The sequence below is a fragment of the Octopus sinensis genome, linkage group LG28 (assembly GCF_006345805.1).
Source record: "Octopus sinensis linkage group LG28, ASM634580v1, whole genome shotgun sequence".
Taxonomy (NCBI): domain Eukaryota; kingdom Metazoa; phylum Mollusca; class Cephalopoda; order Octopoda; family Octopodidae; genus Octopus; species Octopus sinensis.
The window spans coordinates 1,738,454-1,763,848 of NC_043024.1; the positions used below are offsets into that span (position 1 = coordinate 1,738,454).

At 42.0% G+C, this 25,395-nt stretch overlaps 1 protein-coding gene across 2 annotated transcripts in view; it reads left to right on the top strand.

Annotated features, from left to right (window-relative positions):
* The window catches only part of LOC115225817 (protein PTHB1-like), a 31,993-nt gene that overhangs the window by 4,874 nt on the left and 1,724 nt on the right, over positions 1-25,395 (top strand). For both annotated transcript variants that reach the window (XM_029796786.2, XM_036514756.1), the window contains exons 4-21: positions 1,096-1,160; positions 1,697-1,810; positions 2,674-2,848; positions 3,675-3,753; positions 6,334-6,427; positions 7,271-7,366; positions 8,085-8,205; positions 8,834-9,015; positions 10,406-10,485; positions 10,883-10,939; positions 12,316-12,418; positions 15,116-15,223; positions 15,493-15,633; positions 17,316-17,408; positions 18,694-18,866; positions 20,824-20,976; positions 21,809-21,997; positions 24,801-24,990. In XM_029796786.2, coding sequence (XP_029652646.1) covers positions 1,096-1,160; positions 1,697-1,810; positions 2,674-2,848; positions 3,675-3,753; positions 6,334-6,427; positions 7,271-7,366; positions 8,085-8,205; positions 8,834-9,015; positions 10,406-10,485; positions 10,883-10,939; positions 12,316-12,418; positions 15,116-15,223; positions 15,493-15,633; positions 17,316-17,408; positions 18,694-18,866; positions 20,824-20,976; positions 21,809-21,997; positions 24,801-24,990 — 2,213 coding nt within the window. The remainder of the gene's footprint in view (positions 1-1,095; positions 1,161-1,696; positions 1,811-2,673; positions 2,849-3,674; positions 3,754-6,333; positions 6,428-7,270; positions 7,367-8,084; positions 8,206-8,833; positions 9,016-10,405; positions 10,486-10,882; positions 10,940-12,315; positions 12,419-15,115; positions 15,224-15,492; positions 15,634-17,315; positions 17,409-18,693; positions 18,867-20,823; positions 20,977-21,808; positions 21,998-24,800; positions 24,991-25,395) is intronic.

Consider the following 25,395-nt stretch of genomic DNA (forward strand, 5'->3'; position numbering starts at 1 on the left):
CCCTTCCCTTTATAAAATGTCCTAGAAATTTCACACAGCCTTGGCTTTGTTGTCTCATTTTATTCAACATATACATGCTCACACACAATCTGTGTTAGACTCCTCATTCATTGAACCGGGAGTCTAACAGCACTTACATAGCCTCACCTGCCTTTTAGTCCTCTGGATATCAAAACCTCTCATATATATGTATATATAGGTGGCGAGCTGGCAGAAATGTTAGCGCGCCAGGCAAAATGCTTAGCGGTATTTCATCTGTCGTTACATTCTGAGTTCAAATTCTGCCGAGGTCAACGTTGCCTTTCATCCTTTCGGGGTCGATAAATAAAGTACCAGTTTCACACTGGGGTCGATGTATTCGACTTAATCCCTTTGTCTGTCCTTGTTTGTCCCCTCTATGTTTAGCCCCTTGTGGGTAGTAAAGAAATATATATATATACGCATTGAGCCGAACCAGGGGCAGCTGATGAAGGGGAATTTTTCCTGTATTGTTTGTCCTGTACTCTGTTTTTTCGTTGTTAAAAAAAAGTCCGTTTCCTAGTTTGTTTTATGTTTTCGTTTCTCGTTGAGTTCTATGTTTATTTGTGGTGTCCTGTACTCATATATATATATATATATATATATATATGCATGTATATATACATGTAGATGTAGGTACGTACATATATGTATGTATGTATGCATATATTTTATATGCATGGCTGTGTGGTTAGGGAGCTTGCTTCCTAGCTACATGGTTTCGGGTTCAGTCCCACTGCATGGCACTTTGGGTATGTGTCTCCACTATAGCCCCGAGCCGACCGGAGCTTTGTGATTGGATTCGGTAGGTGGAAGTTACTGCAGTGTGTGTATGTGTGCGTATAGCTGCTCAGTGCCTCTCCGAAAGAGAGAGAGGGATATATATATATATATATATATATATATATATATATATATATATATATTATATATATATATGTGTGTGTGTGTTGTGTGTGTGTGCCTGCAAATGTGTATAAACGCAAGAGTGAGTGTGACTCTGGTGATTTACCAATTTCTTTGATGTGTTTTTGGGACCAAAACTGATTTGTCTTTATTCTCTCTCTCTACTTCCAGCGGCACCGACAAATTATACCTAGCTATTCTCCACCCACAGAAACTAAGTGTTTATGGCGTCACAGGTTGGTAGCAGCAACTTTATTCTGGTTTTTCAGTTGGTTCTTTCTGTAGAATGTGAAAGCAACTGTTGTTATTTAGCCCTGGGTCTTGACCATCCTGCTTTTTTGTAGAGACTGGCATGGCTGGGTGGTAAGAAGTTTGCTTCCCAGCCACATGGTTCTGGATTCAGTCCCACTGCGTGGCACCTTAGACTGTAGTCTTGGGACGACTCCTAAGCCCTGCGAGTGAATTTGGTTGATGGAAACTGAAAGAAGCCCATTGAATGTGTGTGTGTGTGTGTGCATGTCTTTGTGTCTGTGTTTATCCTCCCTGCTACTGCTTGACAACTGGTGTTGGTATGTTTATGTCCCCGTAACTTAGCAGTTCGGCAGAAAAGACCAATAGAATAAGTACTCATGACCTTGTGATCGTGAGGAGAATACTCAAATCACTCAGCCATGGGCCATCACTCCTGCCTCAATAAGCTCTGTCTGATCCATACAATGGGTGTTAAAATGACGATGATTGCAATTGAACTGTATCAAACTCTGTATTTCAGCCGTGACCGGTCATGTGGAACAGGGTAACCATTATCAGCTCTATCACATGTATGAACACAACCTGCAGCGATCTGTCTACAACTTCTGCTACGGTCCGTTCGGAAATGTCTATGGTAAGATAATTCTTCAAATTTCTCTAGGTACAGATATGGTTGTGTGGTTAAGAACTTTGCTTTGCAATGATGGGGTTTTCAGTTCAGTCCTGTTGTGTGGTACCTTGGGCAAGTGTCTTCTACTATAGCCTCAAGTTGACCAATGCTGAATAGAAAGAAACTATTCAGTAGCCTGTCACACATATATATATATACATGTGTGTATATATGACAGGCTTCTGAATAGTCTTTAAAAAAAACTAACATTTGATATGTTATACAGAATTCAAATTTTATATCTCTGAAGAGCAGAAGCATTGTCTATAAATGCTTATCAATATAGGATTTCATTATAGGGACAACTCTTCTGTGAAACGATTGTAAGATGCTTTAAATACTTATTTCAAAACTTTTAAACTGTCATATACATTATATATTATACTTATACATATTTACATATATTTTTATACAAATTTATATTTATTTATTTATATATTTTTAATACAACAATTATTTTTCACACATGTATATCTTTCTGAGGAGTTTTCTGATAGTGATTTCCTAATATTAATAATAATATATTATTACATATATATATATATATATATATATATATATAAAACATTATTGAATATAATGTTGTTGATGATGATGAGGGTAAGAGGGGTGTTTGTGATGATGATGATGATAAAAATGATTATGATGTTGACTATGAAGATGGCAATGATGATGATGACGATGATGATAAAAGTGGTCGTTGTCATAATAATGGCAATGACGATGTTCATGGTGATAATTAAAATTTCTTCCTTGATTCACGATTGTGTCTTAACCTTCCTGGCTTACGTGTCTGCATGTCTCTGTCTGTCTGTGTGTCTCTCTAGGCAAAGACTTCATCTGCGTCCAGTCCCTCGATGGTACAGTGTCCGTGTTTGAACAGGAGAGCTATGCATTCACACGCTTCCTTCCAGCAGCTTTCATCCCGGGCCCCATGAAGTACGTCCCCAGCACCGACTCACTGGTCACCGTGTCTTCGAGTCGTTTGGTCGAATGCTACAAGTAAGTCAGTTACCTACATATCACCACCACCACCACTACCACTAATACTACTACTACTACCACCACCACCTCTACTACTACTACTACCACTACTACTACTACTACTACTACTACTACTACCACCACCACTACTACTACTTCTCATTCACTCGTTGCTACTTTGTCAGTTACTGTCATTGTGTGCATGTGAATATAGACATACACACACACACATGCATGCATGCATGCGCAGAAGTGCACACATACAGATTGAGTGAGAGAAAGAGGGAGGGAGAGAGTGAGAGAAGGAGATAGAGAGGAAGAGTGAGAGACATTGCAATGAATTAATTGAACATGAATGACAAAAAAACTTCGTTTCTCACACAAATAAACAGGGAGAGAGAGAGAGAGAGAGAAAGAAGAAGGAATCCAGCCTAGGCCCCCACCTCTACGGCATTCACTGCTGGAATAAGGAGTGGTTGGAGATCATGTGGTCGTTAGCCTCAAATCGCCAGGCCTGGTCGGCGTTTGTGAGAGATGCAGCATTGAGGATGAATGAAGCCAGCTCAACCCACCCCGGGTGGATGCTGTCTCAAGACAAGAAGAGGAGAAGAAAGAGAGAGTGAGATAGATAGATAGATAGAGAGAGAGAGTAAGAAAAACATTAAAAGGTCTGATGTCAAACAAGTCAGCATGAAATAATCAGTGCCAAATGGGCGGCACCAAAACAGCTGTGCCAAAACGTCTCATACCTGAATCTATGTCCCTCAGTATACCAGCCTCGGATCTGTTCTGTTGCTTCAATTCCATTCAGTTATTTCATGCGCAGGTTTTTCTATTTCCGCAGATACCAAGTTCTTGCAGTGGCAACAGATTCTAAAACCAAAGAAGAATCACAGAATATAAAACAGGGCAAACGTGTAACGGTTCGTTGGCTTTTGAAGTTATTGTTCTTGTTTCAAATAATAATAATAATAATGAAATTATTGTATACAATGCTCAGGTGCACCACAACTTGTCAAAAGTGCATATAAAGTACATGCAGTAATGTACAAATGTCTGGAAAGCGAACAATGTATGAGTCAGATACATGCTTGTGTGTGTATGGAGGGAAGAAAATCAGGTGTAGTGTTGGCAAATCTCAGGAAGCATGGAAGTTTGGAAGGATGCAGTGCTCCGACAACTAACAACTGATGCCGGCAGTTTGTTCCATGCTTCAGCGTGTGTATGGAGAGGAGAAAATCAGGTGTAGTGTTGGCGAATCTCAGGAAGCATGGAAGGTTTGAAGGATGCAGTGCTCTGACAACTAACAACTGATGCCGGCAGTTTGTTCCATGCTTCAGCGAGTGTATGGAGGGGAGAAAATCAGGTGTAGTGTTGGCGAATCTCAGAAAGCATGGAAGTTTTGAAGGATGCAGTGCTCCGACAACTAACAACTGATGCCGGCAGTTTGTTCCATGCTTCAGCGTGTGTATGGAGGGGAGAAAATCAGGTGTAGTGTTGGCGAATCTCAGAAAGCATGGAAGTTTTGAAGGATGCAGTGCTCCGACAACTAACAACTGATGCCGGCAGTTTGTTCCATGCTTCAGCGTGTGTATGGAGGGGAGAAAATCAGGTGTAGTGTTGGCGAATCTCAGAAAGCATGGAAGTTTTGAAGGATGCAGTGCTCCGACAACTAACAACTGATGCCGGCAGTTTGTTCCATGCTTCAGCGTGTGTATGGAGGGGAGAAAATCAGGTGTAGTGTTGGCGAATCTCAGAAAGCATGGAAGTTTTGAAGGATGCAGTGCTCCGACAACTAACAACTGATGCCGGCAGTTTGTTCCATGCTTCAGCGTGTGTATGGAGGGGAGAAAATCAGGTGTAGTGTTGGCAAATCTCAGAAAGCATGGAAGTTTTGAAGGATGCAGTGCTCCGACAACTAACAACTGATGCCGGCAGTTTGTTCCATGCTTCAGCGTGTGTATGGAGGGGAGAAAATCAGGTGTAGTGTTGGCGAATCTCAGAAAGCATGGAAGTTTTGAAGGATGCAGTGCTCCGACAACTAACAACTGATGCCGGCAGTTTGTTCCATGCTTCAGCAACTCTCAGCGTGAAAAAATGTTTCCTAAAGTTATGGGAGCTGTGCTGTTTTCTGACTTTGTAAACACGTCCACAGGTGTTAGACGGGTGGAGTTTGAAAAGGTGCTCAGAGTTATTGTTTGTAAGATGGTTGTAAGATGTTGTGGTTTGCATGGAATACAGAATTCCAATCAATAGTATGGTAGTGAAGATAGAACTATAGTATTTGTAATGACTGTATGGCAGAGACCTATCTATCACTGAAGCTAACAATCACAATAGTATGCCCAGAACATACCTTTCCAATATATTACTCACCTGGTGCAGGTGTGGCTGTGTGGTAAGATATAAAGGTGCAGGCATGGTTGTGTGGTAAGAAGCTTGATTCCTGACCGTATGGTTCTGGGTTCAGTCCCACGGTAAGAAGCTTGATTCCTGACCGTATGGTTCTGGGTTCAGTCCCACTGTGTGGAACCTTGGACAAGTGTCTTCTACTATATTTGAGCCGTCCAAATCCTTGTGTATGGATTTGGTAGATGGAAACTGAAAGAAGCCTGTCATGTATATATATGTATATATTTGTGTTTGTCCGCTTGACAACCGGTGCTGGTGTGTTTGCATTCCCATAACTTAGCGGTTCGGCACATGATCATAAGGTTTGATTCCTGGTGTCACATTGTTTCCCCGAGCAAGACATCATCACACATGCTGGCATGAGTTAGATGGTTTGACAGCAGCTGGCAAGCCCAAGGGGTTACACCAAGCTACACTCTCTGTTTTGGCATGGTTTTCACTGCTGGATGCCCTTCCTAATGCCAACCACTTTACAGAATGTCCTAGGTGCTTTTATGTGGCACCAGCACAAGTGAGGTCAGTTTTGGCATGGTTTTTACAGCTGGATGCCCTTCCAAATGCCTACCACTACAGAATGTCCTAGGTGCTTTTCATGTGACACTTGCACTGGAGAGGCCTGTTTTGGCAGGATTTTTACAGCTGGGTGCTCTTCCTATTTCTTTACTACCCACAAGGGGCTAAACACAGAGGGGACAAACAAGGACAGATAAATGGATTAAGTCGATTATATCGACCGCAGTGCGTAACTGGTACTTATTTAATCGACCCCGAAAGGATGAAAGGCAAAGTCAACCTTGGCGGTATTTGAGCTCAGAACGTAACAGTGGACGAAATACCGCAAAGCATTTCGCCCGGCGTGCTAACATTTCTGCCAGCTCGCCACCTTTGGGTGCCCTTCCTAACACCAATCACTTTATAGAGTGGACTGGATACATTTCCCCAAGGTGCCAGCTCTGGCAAGGTCACCTGGCACCAGCACCTGGCACTTGTGGATCCAATTTAAAAATTCCATGTGGTGTGCCGTTATTTCTGCCTGTTTCACAAACTTCCTTTTTTAATCTGTTCTTTATGGGTTTTTCCTGTCTTTGCAGCCGCACTGGGTGTATGGTATCGAAGAAAATGCATTGGACATCACAACAATCACATACTGTGCCCAGGAAACATTGTGTTTCATTTTAGTTCTTGGTAAGTTCTGTATGGAAGGCCCTCACTCACACACACAAGCCCACACTCACACACACAGGCCCACACTACACACACAGGCTCGCACTCACGTATACAGGTCCACACTCACACACTCACAGTCCCATAACTTTGATTTGTGTGCTATAAAAGAACACAGTATGTTAGGCCTCCAACCTGGCCTTTCATGATATCCTTAAATCCGGGAACTTTTTAGCACCTTATCGTGTGTGTGTATATACATAAATGTATATATATATATATATATATATATATATACACACATACATATACATATATATATATATATATATTATATATATATATATACACACATACACATACACATATACATATATATATATACATACTCACATATATACACTCACATATATATAAAATGATGGAGACAGAAGCTATTAAGAATATACCCCATACTTAAATGTTTATTTATATATACAAGGAGGGGGGCTGAAAAGTTCCTGGCTTTGAGTAAAAGAAAATATAGAAGGATCAGTTAATCATGATTTTATTCAACATATTCCCTTCTCAGGTTCACACCCTTATTGCAGTGATCCTTCAGTTTTTCTAAGCCCTGTAAAAGAACCCAGAAGGTTGGGCCTCCAACCAGAGCTTTCGCGATACCCAGGATCTTCTCAGCCCTACCCTGTCATATATTTGACAGAGTGATCTGAATGCTAAAGGCTTAAGTGATTAGTTTTATGTCTCCCTAATTTATTTTTAGACTCCAAATTGGAGTATATATATGTATATATATGTGTATATATATATGTATGTATATAAGCTAGATGTATGGAGCCAAATTTCTGTCGGTTTTCGTTCCAGGTGAGCGTAACATATATTTGCTGACAGAGAACGGTTGTTTGCATTTCATGAAGAAACTGGAATATGATGTCAGCTGTTTCTGTTCCTATGTGTCAAGTAAGTTTCAAACGTTATTCCAGGTATTTGTTTCTTTTGCCGTATTTGTCCATTTTCTTCAAATAAATGCCATTGGTCACTCTCACTTTTCTTTAACCCTTTTGATCCCAACCTACCTGAGACTGCCCCTAGCTCTCTGATACAAACATTCTGTTTTCAAGAGTTCTGAATTAAAATCTTCCGTCAAAATTTAGTGTTAATGTTATAATCCAAACACCAGTTGCATGTAGCGTCAATGAGTGTCAGTGGGCGACTGACTGTCTTGTCAAATTTTTTCCCTTTAAATACCTGCTGCTAGGCTCCAGCAGGCAGCCCCAGCAAGTTGTCATGTGACACTGTCTCAACTTTAATAACAACAAAGTGATTTTATTAAATTCTTTGTAACATTTAAAATCAATTGAAATAAACACAGACTTTCTCAAGAGAAATATGGTAAAAAAAGGTTAAAACATGACCTTTGATCTTTGGACTTGACCTTTCAACTTGACCATCTTGTTAAATTCCAGCACATTTTTAACATTTTTCAGTAGGATTCTTTTTTTCTGTGACCTCTCTACCCAACCATATCAATGAAACAGTTCCTGTGATTTTTTTCAGTAAGATCCTTCTTTTTGTGTTTACCAAAGACTTCCTTAAATTCTTGACCCCTTTTTTTTCTGTAACCTCTCTACCTGACCCTATCAGTGAAACTGTCCCTGCATTGTTTTTATCCCCACAGACTCAGTGAAGTTTCTTGTGGCCACTCATGCAGCATCTCTATTGGTCTATCAAGATGTGGAGCTCCTGTGGGCAGCCAAAATGGACCACACCCCAGTTCATATCTGTACTGGCACCTTCCAGTAAGTTACTCTTATTTATATATAGGCAGAAGCAGGGGGGCTTCATGGTTCAGGTGTGGCTAACAGGTGCAAGCATCTTTATAGGACCAGGTATGGCTATAGACACAGGTGTGACTGGGTGGTTAAAATGTTTCCTTTCCAACCACATGGTTTCGGGACCAAAGCTTTGTATGCATGTCTTAGATGGAAACTGAAAGAAACCCATGTATATGTGCAGGAGTGGCTGTGTGGTAAGAAGCTTACTTCCCAACCATATGGTTCCAGGTTCAGTCCCACTGCGTGGCACCTTGGGCAAGTGACTTTTGCTATAGCCTCGTCCCAACCAAAGCCTTGTGAGTGGATTTGGTAGATGGAAACTGAAAGAAGCCTGTCGTATATATATGTATATATATATGTGTTTGTGTGTCTGACTGGTAGGCCCCGAAATGGCATGCATTCTCTCCTGATGACCTCATACACTTGCTGGCTTCTGGTATGCAGAGTTTTTGACTGGTAGCACTTGCATTTTAGTTGGTAGGATCTGTTGAGATTTGTTTTGGGTTTTCTGTATTTAACAACTTTGTTGCCTCATTTCTCTCCCCGACAAATCTTTTCAATCTCTCTCCCTTGTTCTCTGTTGCTGCCGTAGGGGTATCAAGGGTTTAGTTGTTAGCCTGACAGAGAATGGTTACCTGCAAGTCTCCTACCTGGGTAGTGACCCAGACCTGTTCACTCCTCCGATGGTCGATTCTCGTGACGTCCGCTATGACGACATCGACAAAGAAATCAGCTCCTTGAACAAGAAGATCCGTCAGTTGTCTCACAAGGCTGGTAAGAGATTCCTTTATTTGTCATTGTCTTATTTCATTTAATTATAATTTAACATCCCTGTCTCTGGTGGGGAAGGTGGCCAGTGTCCATATTCCCAAATTGCCGTAATTGTGGCCAAACATTGCACATGGTGTTCTTTTAGACTTCGTTAATTAGTGTGCTCATTAAATTATCCCAATTCATTTCCTTCTTATTTGTTTAACCCTTTAGCATTCAGATTTCTCTGTCAAATGTAATGTGCCAGCCGTGGTTGTTGCCAGCGTTGCCTTACCGGCACATGGGAAACATCATTCAAGTGTGGTTGTTGCCAGTGCCACCAGACTGGCTCCTGTGCAGGTAGCACATAAAAATGCCTTTTTAGCATGGTTGTTACCAGAACCGCCTGACTGGCCCTCGTGTCGGTGGCACATAAAAGCACCCACTACACTCTCAGAGTGGTTGGTGTTAGGAAGGTCATCCAGCTGTAGAAACTTTGGCAGATCAAATTGAGCCTGGTGCAGCCATCTGGCACACCAGTCCTCTGTCAAACTGTCCAACCCACATGACGAAACCAGTGCAGTCTTTTCTCTCTTGCACACAGCAACCGTTCCTCTTATGTCTAACTTCTCTCTCAGAACACTTGCCCTCTGTTGAACATGTATGTTTACATTACACATCCAGCGGAGCATACTAGCCCTGTTCCTTTCTAACCTTTACATTTCCTCTGCATTTAGGGCCCACATCTCACTACCATGTAGAATTGCTGTCCATATACACACCTCATACAATCTTCCTTTCACCCAGAGAGAGAAATCTTTCATGGCCAACAGAGGTAACAGCTCTCTGAATTTCCTCCCTCCTGTTCTTATTGTGGCTGTCACACTCTCCGTGCATCCTCCCCCACTACTAATTTGGTCCCCTAGGTAGTAGAAATTATCTACTACCGCTAAAATAAACCACCAACTGAAAACCATGTGCACAGGAACAAATTATATACAAATCAGATTGGAGCCTAGTGCAGCTCCCCAGCTTGCCAGCCCTGGTCAAACCGTCCAACCCATGCCAGCATGGACATCATCATCATCATCATCATCGTTTAGCGTCCGCTTTCCATGCTAGCATGGGTTGGACGGTTCTACTGGGGTCTGTGAAGCCAGAAGGCTGCATCAGGCCCAGTCTGATCCGGCAGTGTTTCTACGGCTGGGTGCCCTTCCTAACGCCAACCACTCTGTGAGTGTAGTGGGTGCTTTTTACATGCCACCCGAACAGGTGCCAGACAGAGCTGGCAAACGGCCACGAACGGATGGTGCTTTTTATGTGCCACCAGCACGAGGGCCAGGCGAATGGATGCTAAATGATGATGATGATGATGATATGAAAGTACACTTTCTCTTTCTCCTCTACTCTCTAGACATATTAATCCCACACCCAAAGGAATCGGAAGAACTGACCGTCACTGCTGATCTCCTTCCTGAACTACAGACCAGAGTAGTAAGTATGGCTCACTCTGTGTTTCTATAGTATTAATATCTATTAATTGGTGGTTGGTACACCATATTTCGTTTTGCAACCATAATATACCAAACACTTTATAAGTTAACACTGTATCTTACTTTGTATTAATAATGTGTTGATTTCATTTTTTAAGTGTATCTCTATAGATTAGAGCCAGCACCGAGAGTTATGACATTTCACATATGAATACATCTATGTAAACAATGCAACTGGAGATAGAAAAGCAATGGGTGTATATGCATATTTCAGGAGTTCTTGCTTCCTCAGAGGAATTGTCTTGAATGGAACTTGGTCCAAAAAACGGTTGGGGATCGCTGCTGTGCACCAAAGCATTAGATTTTATTTACTAATTATCATTTGTCTTTAATTACAGATTGGCAGTTATTCTGACTATGAGACTGAACATGAAGTGTCCTGTGTCTCGTTAAAGGTAATTATACTGTCTAAGGGGATATACCCCGCTTCTTTTTATCAGTACCATTCATGTAGGGGTCATCATTTTATCATCATTTTATCATACCTATTTCTTTACTACCCACAAGGGGCTAAACATAGAGAGGACAAATGGATTAAGTCGATTACATCAACCCCAGTGCGTAACTGGTACTTATTTAATCGACCCTGAAAGGATGAAAGGCAAAGTCGACCTCGGCAGAATTTGAACTCAGAACGTAGCGGCAGACGAAATATGGCTACGCATTTCGCCCGCCGTGCTAACGTTTCTGCCAGCTTGCCGCCTTTTATCATACCATTTATATACACCCATTCCTGCATCAGGTGCAACGGGTACATGTTAGTAAAGTAGGTACTGTCTTGTGTACTGGGACTCGTACAACCAGTAAATTGGTTCGCAACCACATGGTTCCGGGTTCAGTCCCACTGTGTGACACATTGGGCAAGTATCTTGTACTATAGCCTCAGGTTGGCCAAAGTCTTGTGAGGGGATTTGGCAGATGGAAACTGAAAGAAGCCTGTTGTATATATATATATCATCATCATCATCGTTTAACATCCGCTTTCCATGCTAGCATGGGTTGGACAATTTGACTGAGGACTGGCGGACCAGATGGCTGCACCAGGCTCCAATCTGATCTGGCAATGTTTCTACAGCTGGATGCCCTTCCTAACGCCAACCACTCCGAGAGTGTAGTTGGTGTTTTTATGTGCCACCAGTACAAGAGCCAGTCAGTGAGGAAGGAGGTGAATGTAGGGCCAGCATGGGTCTCTATGGTTTCAGCCAGCAGAAGTGGATGGATGTGTGTAGGTGTGTGAGCTAGAAAGGGAATTAGTCATAAGTTCTAGTGATAGGTCAGACAGGTAGGACACGTCTCAGATTTAATCCAGCTGGACAGTCAACCCTGAGATGTAGGTCAATCACATTTTGTTCCTCATATTTACAGTTCCCTATATTACACTTTCCTTTATTCAACAGCCATCCTTACTCTGCTTTATTCCAATGCCCTGCAACCTTTTTCCACCTGTGGCACACTTGTATTATTTTCAAATTTTGGTGGCACACCTAGACTGAAAATGTAACTAGAAAAAAAAAAAAAAATTACATTCAGGTTACACTGCGGCACCTGCGATGGACTGGCGTCCCGTCCAGCTGGGGAACACATATGCCATTGAAACCGAGAAACCGGGCCCATGAACCTGGCTAGGCTTTCAAAAGGGCGCATTTTACATTTTTTTACACTGCGGAACACCTAGCATCGCCTCATGGCACACTAGTTTCCGCGGCGATGCTAGGTGTGCTTTATTCAACAGCTATCATTACTGTGCTTTCATCAATTGCTTCCATTATAGATTGTGTTCAAGTGCAAAACTGTTCTGGAGAATGTGAACTGCCAGATCTGTGTTGGGAACCACATAACTGCTGAGAAACCAGAATTCCACCTCAGCAAACTGGGTGAGTTTCAAATTTCTTATATGAGGGTCTGCTGAAAAATGTTCCTGGCTTTAAGGGTGTCACAAAAGGCCTGGCTGGAGGGCCAACTTCCGAGTTCTTTTAAAGGGTTTAGAAAAACTGAAGGATCGCTGCAATATCTGGGTGAATCTGAGAGGGGAATATGTGGAATAAAACCATAAAATCATAATTAACTGACCATTCTGTATTTTCTTTTTCCCAACGCCAGGAGCTTTTCAGCCCCACCTCATATATACACATTCATTCATTCATTTCTCTCTTAAGTGCTTCTACCTCTCCAAGAAATCGGGATATATATATATATATATATATATATATATATATGAAGGGGGTCTGAAAAGTTTGTGGCTTTAAGGGTGTCACGAAAGGCCTGGCTGGAGGGCCAACCTTCTGAGTTCTTTTACTGGGCTTAGAAAATCTGAAGGACCATTGCAATGAGTGTGTGAATCTGAGAGGGGAATATGGTGAATAAAATCATAATTAAGTGATCCTCCTGTATTTTCTGTTGCCCACAGCCAGCAGCATTTCAGCCCCACCCGCTCAGGGTTGTTGTTGTTTAGCTATTGGTCAGTGTTGGTCCATAAGAAGCAAGCACGTAATGTCTTCATTGGTTGATGTCCACTTTCCGTGCTAGCATGTGACCGGCATTTGTTGGAGGCAGGTTCTCTACAGTTGGGTGCCCTTCCTGTTGCCAACCAAAGTTATATTTCCCTCATGGCTGGACATAGTTTCACAGAAGGTTGCAAACAGTTGACACCACTTGTACGACAGTGATGCTTATTTACAACAATCACACAATTTACACACACACACACACACACACACACATACACATGCATGCACTCACACGCACACACAAAATCACGAACACACACAAACAAACAAACACACATACATACTTATTTCTTAACTACCCACGAGGGGCTACACACAGAGGGGACAAACATGGACATACAAACGGATTAAGTCGATTATATCGACCCCAGTGCGTAACTAGTACTTGTCTAATCGACCCCGAAGAGATGAAAGGCAAAGTCGACCTCAGCAGAATTTGAACTCACAACGTAATGGCAGACAAAATACCGCTAAGCGTTTCGCCGGGCGTGCTAACGTTTCTGCCAGCTCGCCGCCTTTAAAAACATACACACATACTAGCAAATGGAAGGACATAGGACCATGGAAAATCTGCATGTCATCATGAAAAAGCTCGGAATTTTCTTTGTTAGGATACTTGAAAGAGTGGGTTTACGTCAACAAACTGGAAACCCTGGTGCAACCGAAGGACAACATCAATAGATAAATCAGAGAAGTGGGATCTGAAATTCTTGAGGGTTTTATGGTGCAGGTTTGGGGAAGAACACGGGCGTGCAATGCCGAAAATGGCCGCCATTTAAACGATGTCATGCTTCGTATGTGATGTAGGGGTGTTGCAAAATTTGACTCGCGCATATTAATTTCCATTATGTCCTTTATATTGTATCAAAATTTCATGCATTTGTTTGTAAAGTTGAGGAAGTTATTAAGAATTGAAACCCACCTGTGACTTTTGAGACATCAAATCATATTTATAGCAATGCTTGAAGCAGGTCCAAGGGAAACAACTCTTGTAGTTAAAAGTTATCTCCCTTGGATTTTTGGTTTCGAAATAAATTCATGATTATCACTTTGATTATTTTCCTTTCCTCGCTACGAAATGTTCGATTTTAATTAACCAGGGAGAAAAAAAAAAAAGGGAACTCCCCCCCTGACCTGCTTTAATTATTCAGTGTCCATTTTATTTTTTTTAGATGATTTGCGGAATTTGTTCCGGCTCTTTACGTTCCGAGTTCAAACTCCGCCTTTGACAACTTCGCATTTTATCTCTCAGGTGGCAATTAAAATGAAATACCAGTCGAATACTGGGGGGTCGATGGTATCGACTGACACTACCCACCCTACCCATCACATTCGCAAACATTTGCTCTGGTTCTCTACGTCCCAAATACAAATTTACCTTTCACTCTCCCGCTCCCTCCCGACGGGGTCGGGGATTTACTGTGAGGTACAGAGATTAACTTGTTTCAAATCTCCTCCTCTTCGTCATTGTGGTCGTCAAGAAGGCAGAATCGTTTGCATTATACTGGACAAAACGTTAGCAGCCTTCCTTCTGACTCTGGGGTCGATGTAATCGACTTAATCCCTTCCCTCAAATTTGAGACCATGTGCTTCTAGTAGAAAGGATTATTATTATTATTATTGTTATTGTTTTGTTATTATTATTATATTATTATTATTATTATTATTATTATTTTGCTTTATATTTGTACAAGTTGGCTCCAAGTCTCACCCAGAGACTTCAAGAGACAACAGGATGGAAGTTCATGCCTAGTGTGCCATATATTTGTTGTTTTTTTTGGTGTTGTACTAGTGAATATCTAGAAAAAAAAAAATTATGTTTGTTTTAAACCTTGAGATTACATAGAAAGTATTTTGTGTAGGATATGAGCAGTTCCCATGAGCATTATATTTTGAATTTCTGCCATTTTTGGGTTTCCTGGTATCTGAGTTAGGTAGCAATCAGCCCCTTTTGCTATCATTCCCAGGGCACCTATGACAATTATTATTATTATTATTATTATTATTATTATTGTTATTATTACATTGCTCTAATTGGTATTTCTCTCTTCTTCTGCCCCACAGAGCCGAATCGACCCCATGAAACCATTATGTGTGTGTATCCTTCCTCATTAGACCTGCCGACCAGCCTAGCTGTCCAAGTTTGCACCAGTTACCTGCGACCATCTTCAGGTAAGCAAACAATGTCCATTTCATACAATGCTCTGTCTGAAATCATCGTAGTCATTACCAGAAATCTGGTAACGAACAGGGTTAATGACAACAAAGTTGTTTCCCTAAATTCTTCATTATTCCCAAAATTAATTGAACCAAAGACTGTGTATTTCAAGAGAAATAAGGCAATGAAAGGGTTATCAGGGGTTCCATAAAAGGTCAGAACAGAGGATAAAATGTTGTTGTTACTGTTGTTGTTGTTAATGCCACATTGTCTGTAATTTCAGGAAGCAGTCGACGAGTGGTGACTGATCTGAGACTACCACTCCGTTTAGTCGTGAAGCCAGCAGTTCCAATGAAGAACGCAAACTACAAGATCACCATTGACTCAAACAAAGCATCTTTGAATTTAAACAAGATTTTCCCAGGTTCTTCACCCTTTTTTTCCTTCCTTTCTTTCCTCTCTACATCATTCTCCTTGGATTACGTCTTCTTTCTTTCTCTTGTTTCAGTCGTTTGACTGCGACCATGCTGGGGCACCACCTTCAAAGGTTTAGGTCTACAGGTTTATTCTCGAACCCTTTGCCTATCCAAAGTATTTTCATAAGGTTGTCCTAAGCATCCTTGCTTGTTTTCAAACTTTCAGTCAGACCTTGTTTCACACATTCTGACTAATATAAAGCTTTCATTGTGGCTGGAAAAAAAATGGGAATGTATATCATATATAAAGCATGAACACCACTCATTATAGATGTGTTATAGTCATACTATTTAGCTCTGTTTTGTTTTGGGCCACAGGCCCAATTAGCCCTCTGCAGGAGCTATTTTAAGTTAGTCAATAATAAAACAAGTTTGAAAACCACATTTTGTCCTTTCCTGAGCATCCAATAATGCTGTACTTATTCCACATCCACATGTTGTTGCTTTTTTTGCTTGTTCATGTTTGGATTGACTGAACCCATGGCCTTCTACATGGGATGTAGCCAGCCCACTTATGCATACCTTCTCTTCTTGGGACACAAAACTCTACTTGTGAAGACCTGTTGAGGCAAGTGAGAATCAGAATCAGAATCGAAATCGATCAATGGAAATTGTAGCAGAGTTACCAGTGCCGGTGGCACGTAAGAGAACCATCTGAATGTGGCCGTTGCCAGCACTGCCCCAACTGGCCTCGTGCCGGTGGCACGTAAAAAGCACCATCCGATCGTGGCCATTTGCCAAACTCGTCTGGCACCTGTGCCGGTGGCACGTAAAAAGCACCCACTACACTCACGGAGTGGTTGGTGTTAGGAAGGGCATCCAGCCGTAGAAACATTGCCAGATCAAACTGGGCCTGGTGCAGCCTTCTGGCTTCCCAGACCCCAGTTGAACCGTCCAACCCATGCTAGCATGGAAAGCGGACGCTAAACGATGATGATGATATACATGGTTTTGGGTTCAGTCCCACTGCATGGCACTTTGGGCGGGTGTCTTCCGCTATAGACCCGAGCCGACCGGAGCTTTGTGTTTGAATTCGGTAGGCGGAAGTTACTGCCGTGTGTGTATGTGTGCGTATAGCTGCTCAGTGCCTCTCCGAAAGAGAAAGAGGGATATATCGCCTTACTGGCACGTGTGCTGATGGCATGTGTAAAAGATTCGAGCGAGGTCGTTGCCAGTACCGCCTGCCTGCCCCATGCCGGTGGCATGTAAAAAGCACCCACTACACTCTCGGAGTTGTTGGCGTTAGAAAGGGCATCCAGCTGTAGAAACTCTGCCAGATCAGATTGGAGCCTGTTGTAGCGATCTGGTTCACCAGCCCTCAGTCAAAATCGTCCAACCCATGCTAGCATGGAAAGCGGACGTTAAACGATGATGATACATACACACACACACACACACACATACACACACACACACATATATATATATATATATATATATATATATATATATTAAATTTGGAAATTATAAGATTTTTCTAGACAGCAAAGACTTTAATAATTGATTTCTTTTAGTAAAATTTACGTTATCACAACTAATTAATAAGCTGCTTTTCTTTATTAAATGTTTCCGTTTAATGAACATTCATTTAACCAGTTTAATTGATATCTTGTTTCTGTCTGTGTGTCAGATTTAACAGATCCTAGTGGCTCAGGTTCCAACTCAGTGGTGGGCTGTGAATACCTCAACGGGACGATTGTTACAATTCTTGCTTCAAAGTCAGGTATGTGTGAGGTCACAATCTATCCAAAGAATTCACTACTCATTTTTTATGTTTTCTTTCTTTCTCTCTTCCTTTCTTTCTTTCTTTCACCTCTCACATTTCTCCTTTCCCTCTCTTTCTCTCTCTCCTCCCTCTCATTTTATAATTCTACTTTTTTCTACAATTTTTTTGATTATTTTTTTATCATTTCCTTAACATCTCCTTCTAACAAAAGAAAACTTTTCCTGATAATAATACAGACCCTTTCTGCACAAGGCTTGAAATTAGATGGGAGGGGATTAAGTCGATTACATCGACCTCCAGTGTTTCACTGATACTTAATTTATTGACCCCGACAGGATGAAAGGCAAAGTCAACCTCGGTGGAATTTGAACTCAGAATGTGGCAGCAAATGAAATACCACTGAGCATTTCACTCGGTGTGCTAACAATTGTGCCAGCTCACCATCTTCAATAATGATAATAATAATAATAATAATAATAATAATACCTGTTGTACTTGTATTTCAAAGGGCCAGTCTTGTCACACTTTGTGTCATGCTGAATCTCCCCAAGAACTACGTTAAGGGTACACGTGTCTGTGGAGTGCTCAGCCACTTGCACGTTAATAAATGAGTTGCGATGTCACTGGTGCCAAGCTGTATTGGCCCCTTTGCCTTTCCTTTGGATAACATCGGTGGCATGAAGAGGGGAGGTTGGTATGCATGGGTGACTGCTGGTCTTCCATAAACAACCTTGCCCAGACTTGTGACTAGGAGGGTAACTTTCTAGGTGCAATCCCATGGTCATTTGTGACCGAAGGGGTCACAGCAAATAATAATCTCTCTATATATAAAGCTGAAGTTGTCTGTGTATGGCAGGTTTGGTAGCCTTCAACTAACACTATCTCCTCCAAGACCCTGTGGCGCAAGTTGACCATAATTTAGAGTATGATAGAAGAAGGCTTGCTCTTCCTTCCGTAGAAAAATTCAAATCGGACCATGTTAGCACTAAAAATTATTTACATCAAAAAGGTGCTTTTTTTCTATGAAAATCCCTATTTTTTACGATTTTTTCACTGCTGTGTCACCATTTTTCGGTGTATTTCAACCAGAAAACTGTTCAGTTAAAGAGAATAACAAGATACATAATGCAAAATTTTTACTTTTCAAAAATTCCAATTCTAAAGGGTCGAAACAAACCCGAGCAACGCCGGGCGATACTGCTAGTTATTAAATATAATAATAACGATCTGTTGTGTAATTATGTAAAAATGACGTGTTTCTTTTTTTTATATCTGGTTGCAGATCGTTACCGGATCCAGTGTGATAAATTTGAAGCGATGTACATTTTGTGCGAGGAATTAGTGCGGAGGCTGAAGAAGAACTTTGAGCACGACAGAAACAGTGATTTCAAGCTGGGATTTAGCAGCCATCTTCCTCTCCCGGAGTATTTTGAACTGATCAACATACATTTAGAGGTTTGGATCATCGTTTTTTTTTTCTTACATATCCATAGGCGCAGGAGTGGCTGTGTGGTAAGTAGCTTGCTAACCAACCACATGGTTCCGGGTTCAGTCCCACTGCATGGCATCTTGGGCAAGTGTCTTCTGCTATAGCCCCGGGCCGACCAATGCCTTGTGAGTGGATTTGGTAGACGGAAACTGAAAGAAGCCTGTCGTATATATGTATGTATATGTATATATGTATGTGTGTGTATGTTTGTGTGTCTGTGTTTGTCCCCCTAGCATTGCTTGACAACCGATGCTGGTGTGTTTACGTCCCCGTCACTTAGCGGTTCGGCAAAAAGAGACCGATGGAATAAGTACTGGGCTTACAAAGAATAAGTCCCGGGGTCGATTTGCTCGACTAAAGGCGGTGCTCCAGCATGGCCGCAGTCAAATGACTGAAACAAGTAAAAGAGAGTAAAGAGTATATATGGTTGTGTGGTTTAAGAAGCACACTCTGCAACCACGAGGTTTCCGGTTCAGTTCCGCTGCACAGCACATTGAGTAAATGTTTTATACTATGGCCCCCAGGTTGACTAATGCCTTATGAATGAAACTGCTAAACGAAAACTGTGAGGAAGCCCATTGTGTGTGTGTGTGTGTATATTATACAGTATGGCCCAAAAGTCATGCACCAAAACATTTGACATTTCATTTATATTACATCATCGTCGTCATCATCATCATCATCATCATCATAATCATCATCATCATTATTATCATCATCATCATCATCAGCATCATCATCACCACCACCCTCATCATCATCATCATCATCATCATCATCATCAAGATGGTGAGCTGGCAGAATCATTACCGCACTGGGCAAAATGCTTAGTGGCATTTTGTCCATCCTTACATTCTGAGTTCAAATTCCACCAAGGTCAACCTTGCCTTTTATCTTCTCGGGATCGATGAAATAAGTACCAGTTACGCATTGGGGTTGATGTAATCAATTAGTTTCTGCCCACCCACCCCAATATTTCAGCCCTCATGCCTATAGTAGAAAGGGTTATTATTGTTATTATTGTTATTATTAAAAGCTGGTGCCACGTAAAAGCACCCAGTGCACTCTATGGGGTGGTCGGTGTTAGGAAGGGCCAAAACACACTCAGAAGTATGGTGCAGCTTGCCAGCCTTGCCAGCTCTGGTCAAACTCTCCAACCCATGCCAGCATGGACAACGGATATTAGATGATGATGACGATGATGATGATGGGGATGATGATTATGGTTATGATGATGATGATGAGGAGGAGGGTGGTGGTGATGAGGAAGACGAGGATGATGATGATGGTGATGACGATGAGGATGTTGGTGATGAGGAAGATAAGGATGGTGATGATGGTGATGGTGATGATGGTGATGGGGATGATGATGATGATGATGATGAAGAGGATGATGATGGTGATGACGATGAGGATGTTGGTGATGAGGAAGATGAGGATGATGATGATGGTGATGGGGATGATGATGATGATGATGATGAAGAGGATGATGATGATGGTGATGACGAGGATGTTGGTGATGAGGAAGATGAGGATGATGATGATGGTGATGGGGATGATGATGATGGTGATGGGGATGATGATGGTGATGACGATGAGGATGTTGGTGATGAGGAAGACGAGGATGATGGTGATGGGGATGATGATGATGATGATGATGATGATGATGAAGAGGATGATGATGATGATGAAGAGGATGATGATGATGATGAAGAGGATGATGATGATGATGATGATGATGATGATGATGATGATGATGATGAAGAGGATGATGATGATGATGAAGAGGATGATAGATAAGCAATAATTGTTATTTTGGGGTAAGAATTTTGCTCTTCTGTTCCTTGTTTTTTTTCTTTTTCTGTTGTTTTTTTCTTTTCCCCCTTTACCGTTTCAATCTTTTACCATTCCAACATGTTGCAGCATCGTCAAGAAGTGGAACGTTGCAAAGAGGAGCTGGCGACGAAGGCGGCGCAGTTCCGTGCCATTCAGAGGCGTCTCTTAATCAAATACAAGGACAAGTCCCCTTTGCATCTTGTCGGGTTGGACATCCTTCTGGAAGAAACCTACCATCAGGTGAGCAATCATTCATGTTGCTGTTGTTGTTGTTGTTGATGTTTACTTTAGCACACCAACTCTGATTTGTCAGTGGCATTCCGGCCATGACTGTTCTATCTATTTGCTGTGGTGCAGGCATCGCTGTGTGGTTAAGAAGCTTGGTTTGGAACCATGCAGTTTTGGGGTGCACAACCACCAGAGCTACCCCCCACAAAAAAAACACCACCACCAACACCACCACCACAATCACTAACATCAGCGCCACCATTAACACCACTACCAGCACCAGCGCCACTACCAGCACTACCCCACTAAAAAAAAAGCACCAATGCCATCACCATCATTAGCACCATCACCACAACCATCATCATTACCACCATCACCACCACCCCCACCACTACCACACAGCCACCATCACCACCACCGCTGCCACCGCCACCACCACAGGCACCACCACGAACACCACAATCACTACCACCACCACCACAGGCACCACCATGAACAACATCACCACCACCATCATCACAAGTACTACCACGACTGCCATCATCACCACCTCCACCACCACCACCACCTCCACCACAGCCACCATCACCACTACCTCCACCACCACCACCATCATAAACACCATCACCACCAACACCACCACCACAGGCACCACCATGAACACCACCACCACCACCACCACCATCACAAGTACTACCACGACTGCCATCACCACCACCTTCCCCCACCACTACCACCTCCCCCAACAACCACCGTCACCACCATCGTCTCTCACTAGCACCACCATACTTAATGAATAACACGTAGTTACCATCAAATGTATGTTGCATTTACCTCATTGCAGATCCTTCTTCTGTCTGAAATGATCGAAGGGAACCAGCGGGAGCTGGAACTGGCCTCTGACCATCTCAGCTGTGGCACGTCTCTCTTAAATCTCCTCATACGGCTTTGGTACCCGGGTCACATGACTGACCAGGAGTTTGCTGTCCTTAACACAGTTCTCTCCCCCATCATCAATAACAACAGCCATCAGGTACGTCCTCCCCTACTATGTTTTTCAGCTCATTCCACCTCTACTGCATTCTAAGCTCTTCATCTCTCGTTTCCTAATCTTGTGGGCTTGTGGGTGCCAGTGGCATGTAAAAGGCACCTGTACTGGTGCTACATAAATAGCACCCAGTACACTCTCTGAAGTGGTTGGCGTTAGGAAGGGCAACCAGCTGTAGAAACCATGTCACAACAGAGAGCAAAGCATGGTGCAGCCTTCTGCCTGGCCAGGTCCGGTCAAACCATCCAACCCATGCCAGCATGGAAAACAGACATTAAATGATGATAATGATGATATTTATGATGGCAGAAACATTAGCACGCCGGGTGAAATGCCTAGCAGTATTTCGTCTGCTGTTACGTTGTGAGTTCAAATTCCGCCGAGGTTGATTTTGCCTTTCATCCTTTCGGGAGCAATGAATTAAGTACCAGTTATGCACTGGGGTCAATATAATTGACTTAATCCATTTGTCCTTGTTTGTCCACTTTATGTTTAGCCCCTTGTGGGTAGTAAAGAAATAGGTATTTATGATGATTGTCCATCCGTGGACTAAGACCGTCACTGGTCATTAAGACTATTGTGCACTCAAACTTACACTTCACACTTGTGGCTCCACCTGTGACTGGTGAGCCCAGCCCAAGATAAACTTGTACGTCTGTATATATAGATTGCAGACTAAACTTTCCCCATTCACTTTGCTGCTTGTGTGTTTCCAAGCTGTTGCTTTAAGCTTTCAGATTTCTCCGTCAAATGCTTTGTTTATTTATTCTCATCATTTTCAATGCATCATGCATCATCTTGTAGCTTTGAAATTTTAACACCGACATTGGCCACGACTACAAACCACAGGCTTCAATCATAGTTGTGGTCGATGCCGGTGTTTCGTAACTGGAACCCGTGCTGGTGGCATGTAAAAAGCACCCACGACACTTTCAGAGTGGTTGGCATTAGGAAGGGCATCCAGCTGTAGAAACCTTACCAGATTCAGATTGGAGTTTGGTGCAGCTCCTCAACTTATCAGTTCTCAGTTAAACTATCCAACCCATACCAGCATGGAAAACAGATGCCAAAGGATGATGATGATGATGATTCATTGTTTAATGTTCTCCTTCCATGCTGACATGGGTTTGATGGTTTGACAGGCGCTGGCCAGGCAGGAGCCTACACCTTGCTCCTGAGTATTTTTGGCATGTCTGTTTGTCTTAACATCTGTTTGTCTTCACATCTGTTTGTCTTCACATCTGTTTGTCTTCACATCTGTTTGTCTTCACATCTGTTTGTTTTCACATCTGTTTGTCTTCACATCTGTTTGTCTTCACATCTGTTTGTCTTCACATCTGTTTGTCTTCACATCCGTTTGTTTTCACATCTGTTTGTCTTCACATCTGTTTGTCTTCACATCTGTTTGTCTTTACATCTGTTTGTCTTCACATCTGTTTGTCTTCACATCTGTTTGTCTTCACATCTGTTTGTCTTCACATCTGTTTGTCTTCACATCTGTTTGTCTTCACATCTGTTTGTCTTTACATCTGTTTGTCTTTACATCTGTTTGTCTTCACATCTGTTTGTTTTCACATCTGTTTGTCTTCACATCTGTTTGACTTCACATCTGTTTGTCTTCACATCTGTTTGTCTTCACATCTGTTTGCCTTCACATCTGTTTGTCTTCACATCTGTTTGTCTTCACATCTGTTTGTCTTCACATCTGTTTGTTTTCACATCTGTTTGTCTTTACATTGTTTGTCTTCACATCTGTTTGTCTTTACATCTGTTTGTCTTCACATCTGTTTGTCTTTACATCTGTTTGTATTCACATCTGTTTGTCTTCACATCTGTTTGTCTTCACATCTGTTTGTCTTTACATCTGTTTGTCTTTACATCTGTTTGTCTTCACATCTGTTTGTCTTCACATCTGTTTGTCTTCACATCTGTTTGTCTTTACATCTGTTTGTCTTCACATCTGTTTGTCTTCACATCTGTTTGTCTTCACATCTGTTTGTCTTTACATTTGTTTGTCTTCACATCTGTTTGTCTTCACATCTGTTTGTCTTCACATCTGTTTGTCTTTACATCTGTTTGTCTTTTTGTTTGTCTTTACATCTGTTTGTCTTCACATCTGTTTGTTTCACATCTGTTTGTCTTCACATCTGTTTGTCTTTACATCTGTTTGTCTTCACATCTGTTGTCTTCAATCTCTGTTGTCTTCACATCTGTTTGTCTTTACATTTGTTTGTCTTCACATCTGTTTGTCTTCACATCTGTTTGTCTTTACATCTGTTTGTCTTCACATCTGTTTGTCTTTACATCTGTTTGTCTTTACATCTGTTTGTCTTCACATCTGTTTGTCTTTACATCTGTTTGTCTTCACATCTGTTTGTCTTTACATTTGTTTGTCTTCACATCTGTTTGTCTTTACATCTGTTTGTCTTCACATCTGTTTGTCTTCACATCTGTTTGTCTTCACATCTGTTTGTCTTTACATTTGTTTGTCTTCACATCTGTTTGTCTTTACATCTGTTTGTCTTTACATCTGTTTGTCTTTACATCTGTTTGTCTTTACATCTGTTTGTCTTCACATCTGTTTGTTTTCACATCTGTTTGTCTTCACATTGTTTGTCTTCACATCTGTTTGTTTTCACATCTGTTTGTCTTCACATCTGTTTGTCTTCACATCTGTTTGTCTTCACATCTGTTTGTCTTCACATCTGTTCGTCTTGATGTCTGTTTGTCTTCACGTCCGTTCATCTTCATGTCCGTTCGTCTTAATGTCTGTTTGTCATTTCTACAGGGCTGGGAGGAGAACGTCGACGCTGCCATCACCCACATGCTGCGGACTGTGCTGGCAAAGAACACCAAAGACACAACGATCAACCCTCCACCGTTCAGCCTCCCGACTGATTCCTCAAAAGTCTGTAAACACATCACAACATTCTGTGATAAACTGGGGAAAGGAGTAAAGCTGGTTCCAGCCGCTTCTGGTTAGTTCTTATTCTCTTTCTTTCACACTCTCCATCTTTTTCCTCCTCTCTTTTCTCTCCCTCCTCCTTTCTCATTCTCTCCCTCTTTCTCTCTCTCTCTCCACCTCCCCTTTCTCTCACCTCCACCTCCCACCCTCTCCCACTCCCTTTCTATCTCTCATTCTCTCCACTTCTCTTCATTTCTCTCTTTTTCTTGCAAACTGCATGGTGACCCCACTGGTGCTGGTGTCACATAAAAAGGCACCCAGTCCACTTTGTAAAGTGGTTGGCATTAGGAAGGGCAGCATCGAGCCATAGAAATTATCCCACAATAGACACTGCTAAATGATGCAGTCTTCAGACTCGGTGGACCTTGCCAAACCGTTCAACTCATGTCAATATAGAACATGGATGTTAAATAATGAT